Source organism: Zosterops lateralis (assembly GCF_965231275.1).
Source record: "Zosterops lateralis genome assembly, chromosome: 1".
NCBI classification, from domain to species: Eukaryota; Metazoa; Chordata; class Aves; order Passeriformes; family Zosteropidae; genus Zosterops; species Zosterops lateralis.
The window spans coordinates 44,220,123-44,225,640 of NC_139762.1; the positions used below are offsets into that span (position 1 = coordinate 44,220,123).

General features: G+C 38.9%; 1 protein-coding gene across 1 annotated transcript in view; it reads left to right on the forward strand.

Annotated features, from left to right (window-relative positions):
• COL6A6 (collagen type VI alpha 6 chain) overlaps positions 1-4,879 on the forward strand; it is a gene marked incomplete at both ends in the record, with an annotated part of 36,192 nt that extends 31,313 nt beyond the window's left edge. Inside the window, 5 exons of the mRNA XM_083882476.1 lie at positions 929-1,600; positions 2,456-2,549; positions 2,753-3,024; positions 3,485-3,502; positions 4,707-4,879. Of these exons, the coding sequence (XP_083738602.1) occupies positions 929-1,600; positions 2,456-2,549; positions 2,753-3,024; positions 3,485-3,502; positions 4,707-4,879 (1,229 nt within the window). The remainder of the gene's footprint in view (positions 1-928; positions 1,601-2,455; positions 2,550-2,752; positions 3,025-3,484; positions 3,503-4,706) is intronic.
• Positions 4,880-5,518: the final 639 nt, after the last annotated feature.

Consider the following 5,518-nt stretch of genomic DNA (forward strand, 5'->3'; position numbering starts at 1 on the left):
AGAAATATTAAATTGAATATATACTACTAAAAATCAGAGCAGGATAACCAAAAGTAAAATTAGACCTTAAAACCACCTTCCCCCCACCCCTCCCTCCTTCTCTGGTCTACCATCTCCCTACCAGCAGCACATGGAGATAGGGAATGGGCGTTATGGTGAATTCATCACACATTGTTTCTGCCACTGCTCAGGGAGAGCATAGGGTCCCTCCCATGGGAGATAGTTCTTCATGAGCTTCTCCAATGAGAGTCCATCCTACAAGTAACTGTTCTCTGCAAACTGCTGCAGCATGGATCACTCTCCATGGGGTGTAACCCTTCAGGCACAGGGTCACAAGTCTTGCCAGAAAACCTGCTCCAGCCTGGGCTCCTCTCTCTGTGGGTCTGCAGGGTCCCTGCCAGGAGCTTACCCCAGCATGGGCCTTCCAGAGGTTCACAGCCTCCTCTCAGGTGTTCAGCTGCTCTAGTGTTTGGTTCATCCACAAGCTGCAATTTGATCTCTGCATCCCTGTGGATCTTCATGGGCTGCAGGGGAACCTCTGCTTCAGCCCTTTCCCCTCCTTCTCCACTAACCTTTGTCTGCATAGTTGTTTCTCTCACTTATTTCCCCCTGCTTTTCTCTGGCCACAATTAAATCTGCACAATAACTTTCTTTTCTTTTTCTTAATGTGTTATCATGGAGGCATGTCCACCATTTCTAACTGGCTTGGCCTGTGGCATGTCTCTCTTGGAGATAGCTGGCATTGGCTCTGCTGGACATGGAGGAAGCTTCCATCAGCTTTTTACAGAGCTGATGCCCTGTAGTGCCCCCACTACCAAAACCTGGCCATACAAACCTAATACAGATCTACAGACTGTGTCAAATTTTTTAAAATTTTGCTTTTGCTGTATTGTTTAAATAGTTCACTGTCTTGGCTTTTTCTTTCTAGATAAATGCAATCCAAGAACCAACTGTGAGGTGCCTTTTTCTCCCCTGGTTCAGATGGATATGGATATAACTTACATCATGGAGAGCTCTCGCAGCATTAGCAGTGAAGAGTTTCAGAGAGTCAAAGACTTTGTGAGCAATATGTTGGATCAGTTTGTCGTTTCCTCACAGCCAAATGAAACATATGGTGGCATCAGAGTGGCACTGGTGCAGCAGGCTCCCAGGGGCTTTCTGCCTGACAGAAACCAGACACCTGTGGCCTTGGAGTTTGACCTAGTCACATACAGCGATAAAGATTTGATGAAGAAACATATCCAAGAGTCTGTTCAGCAGCTGGAAGGGCCATCAGCCATTGCTTCTGCTCTGCAGTGGACAGTCGAAAATGTGTTCTTTAAAGCCCCCAGGCAAAGAAAACACAGGGTCATATTTACAATAGTTGGAAGCAAAACAAGCGCGTGGGACAGAGAAAGGCTGAGAGAGATTTCACTTGGAGCCAAGTGCCAAGGATTCACCTTGTTCACTCTTGCACTTGGCAGCGATGTGAGTGACAATCAGCTGATGGAGCTGTCAAGCTCTCCCACAGAGCAGCACTCACTGACACTGGGCAGGGTTTCCACACCGGAGATGGTGTATGCTCAGAGATTTAGCCGAGCATTCCTAAGTCTTCTACAACGTAAGTATCATAAGAGCAGCATTGGCTTCAGTTATAGAAAGGAAGACAAATGCTGTGCAGAAAAAGGTAGTCAGAATATATGTGCTATTGTTCAGTTCCTGGTCATAACTGCTGCTAATCTTTCATAATTAGTTTGCCTCAGATTCTGGACATTAATAAAAGTGCCTGTAATGACAGAACAGCATTCTCTTCTAGTCTTAAGTAGTCTTTTTCCCTTAAGTTTTTATTTCATGTGTGGCTTTGTGTACTCCACTTCCACTAAAGACAGACCATTCTTCAGTTAAGAGAACATGGTCATATTCCTGATTTAGGCTCACATTTCTCCTCAGACTATTAACAAGTCCAGATCTACTGAGCTGCTTATGCTTATCTAGGCTTTGGGACAAGTACAAGATAAATATTTTGCACATTTGACCTTAACCTCTCTGCAGAGCAGAGAGAGGATTTAATTTCAAGACACATTCATGCAGATTAGCAGGTCTTAGATGTTTTGACATGGAAAGGAGAGAATATCAAAAAGGAAATTGCCACTTATTTAATATCCTCATCAGAAGCATATGCTTGGAGATGTCAAAGTTTCATTAGAAGGATAAATAGTGTATTAAAGAGCAAGAGAAAAGTATGAAAGATTGATTCAGGAGTTATTCTCATCTAACTAATCTCTATAATAATTTTCATTTTTCTGGGAACAGTGTCGGTCACTCTGGATATAGTGTTACTATGTACTTATTGTGTGTTACTTATTGAAAGATGCAAAGTCCAGTTCACAAAACCAGCCATGTTGTGGTTTTTATTAACCATTCTGGGGGTTTGAGGACTTTAAAACTCACTGCTGCTTCCTGTGCTTTCTCACAGAAGAAATGAACAGTTATCCATCACCTGAACTTCAAGCAGAGTGTGAAAACTTAGATCGAGGAGACATACAACAGGAAGCATCCATGACTGAAAGGTTAGAAATTGCATATTTAACTTTTTGAGTGCATACCTCTGAATGTAAGATTTATCCCTTTGGGTTGTTACATTCAATGTAGTTATAACAAAAATGGGATTGGGGTCAAAAGTTTTTTTCATGTTTTTCAGAAGGAATGAGCCAGATGCATTTTCTAAGGTCATACTGATGTTTAAATATTTCCTCCCCCCTCTCCTTGGAAGGATACCTTTTCCTGGAATGGCTGAAAGTGGTTCCCATCAAGTTTTAGAAGACATGGAAAAAAATGAAAGTAGAGTCATGAGGAGTATGAAAGAGAATGCCAAAGAACCTGTATATACAATGCCAGAAATGAGAGATGATTATGAGGAGAATGAGTATTTCACAGAAGAAAATGCTAAAAGAGAAAAGCCTCAAGAATGTGGAAAAGCTCAGGAGAAGAACAAGGAAAACATAGAGACAACAGTAGAAACTAGAGGTGCCTGTAATGATTATGGTATGATTCTAGAATATGAAAATCTTTTTTAATTCAGTAAAAAGACTAAACTGTGGAGGACTCAATTGAGTATTTTTACAAGATGAAGAATTTCCAACTACATTTTTCCAAAGCTTTTAGTCATTATATGTTAGTATTCAGTTCAAATCTATATAGTAGTTAAAGTGAACTGAACTACAGGTGTCATTATAACTTCAGTTTTGATTTATAACTTTTTGTAATAATATCATATAAAATTCTAATCTCCCTTACCAAAATAGTTGACAATTTTAAAATCCCTAAGTTGCACTGTAATTAGTGAGTTACTCCTGCTGCTAATTTAGCTCAACATGGAGGAACTAAATATATCTCTGCTACAGTCTGTTCCTGTAGGAAGAACAGGATCCATCAGCAGAGGTATCAAAATATATATTTTTCATGTTTTTAACTGTGATTCCTAATGATACATTTTTCATTGCAGATTTGCCATTAGATATAGGTATGGGAAGCAGACTATGAGATTATTTGTCACCAACGTTCTTGTAACACTATTGAGTGTTTTTATTGTTTAAACTACAATTAGAGAGAACTTATGTGAAAATAAATGAAAATATCTCTGCGTAGTTTGGGTGTGGTAGCTCATTTCTGCCTCTGTTATCCCTTTGTTTTTCATCCCTCTCCACTTAAGAATGGTTCTGGAAATGTCTGGTAGCCTCATTCAGGATGAGAGAGAATCAGTAACAGGAAGATATGTTGCTGTTTATACTTTACAAATAAAATAAAATATTTCCTTTGAGGAAGTAGTCATGGTCACTTAAGTGAGAAATTACCTAAGTCACTTCAGAGAGATGTATGAACTGCCTTTCCCAATCCTGTGTAATTAGTGACCCAACAGTTTACTTCTAAAAACATGCAGCCCAGTTCCAGAATTTGCCTTTTGAGACATGTACTTTGTGCTCATCCCTTGCTTGAGATTTTTGCTTTTCAGTTGATTAGGAGAAGGTTATGTAATTTTAAATCTTTAATTTGTATTGTTATATTTCTTTATTTCTCAGTTCTTCCTCTTTATTATTGTACTGGCACCAAAGTCTAGAGCTGCCTTTCTGTCTTCTTTTGAGCAACTCTGAATTTACATTGGTGAAAGATGATTAGATCTGTTTTTACTGAATACCAGATTGCTACTAAGTGTGCTTCTCTCACCTACTTTGCTAATTTATGCAATTTAAATCTGTAATATTCTTGGATTTGGCGAAGAGATTTCCATGGATAGTTTAACAACCTATGTATACAAATTTATGAAATTTTATTGATGGATAGCAGTATAAGAAGTTGGAACAATGAAGAGGGAATTATTAAAAAGTTTATTCTCCTAGTCCCTATGAGCCAGGTATGGTTATTTTACAAAAATTTTAAAAAATTAATGCTAGCAGACTTAACACCTTTTAGCAGGCCTTCTGTTTATGGCTATGAAAATCTAATTGTTTCAGACATTCTTTCTGGGTAAAGCACTCATAAAAAGAGGGTCTTCACAGTGGCACTGTGGAGTTATAGATGAATACTTAGTGAATCTGTGTAAGACTTTGAACACTGGCTACTCCTTTTGCCTGACAGTTTGCAATGAATGTTATTTTCCCTTGCATTTACAATGCCGAGAAGGGTGAATTTTTCTTTCATTAAATCTGTCTCTTATTTCCCTTTTCCAGATGCATGTGACCTTGTTCAAGATAGTGGAGAATGTCAGAATTACATTTTGAAGTGGTACTACGACAAAGAGCAGAAAATGTGTGGTCAGTTCTGGTATGGGGGCTGTGGAGGCAATAAAAATAGATTTGAAACACAAGAAGAATGTGAATTCTTGTGTATAGAGTCCTCTTAGTGCAGAGACACTTAAATTGCTTTAACTCTTCAGTTAGACTATCAGATTGATAGTAGAAAAGGCATTTAAAGATGAAGCTTTACATATCCACTCGACTCCCATATTTCAGTTGAAAGAAATACTTGATTATAAAGTTTTTACCTGGTAATGTAATTGTGAAAATAAAATTTAGGCTGTATAAAACAATATGTGCTAGCTTTCCTTGATAAATAAATTCCTTAAATAAAATTTAGAATTTCCTTTTGAAAAGATAGGCTTTGCTCTGATTCAGAGGAATCACATGCACAACAGTGAGCCCTTCCTAGCAGAATGGAAGAGCTGGTTAGACTATTGAATCCATAGAAAGAAGTTTCTTGTCCACTTGTAGAAGAAATTAGCAGGGAATTTTATTAATGAAGTCATTCGGGTGGTCAGTGCCACTGGACCAGACATGCTGAACTTCCATGTGAAATGCAGTCAAAGGCTGCCAAGTGCTAATGCCTTTTTCTCAGTCCCTATGGTAGCAGAGTGCAGGGCACATTTTGCTTCCACTTGGAGGGATGATTGTCCACCTGAAATCAACTGCCCCAGGGGTGGAAACAAAGCCCTACTGCCATGGACTGATCCAGACTGTGCTGGAACATGGTGAAGCTCCAGAAC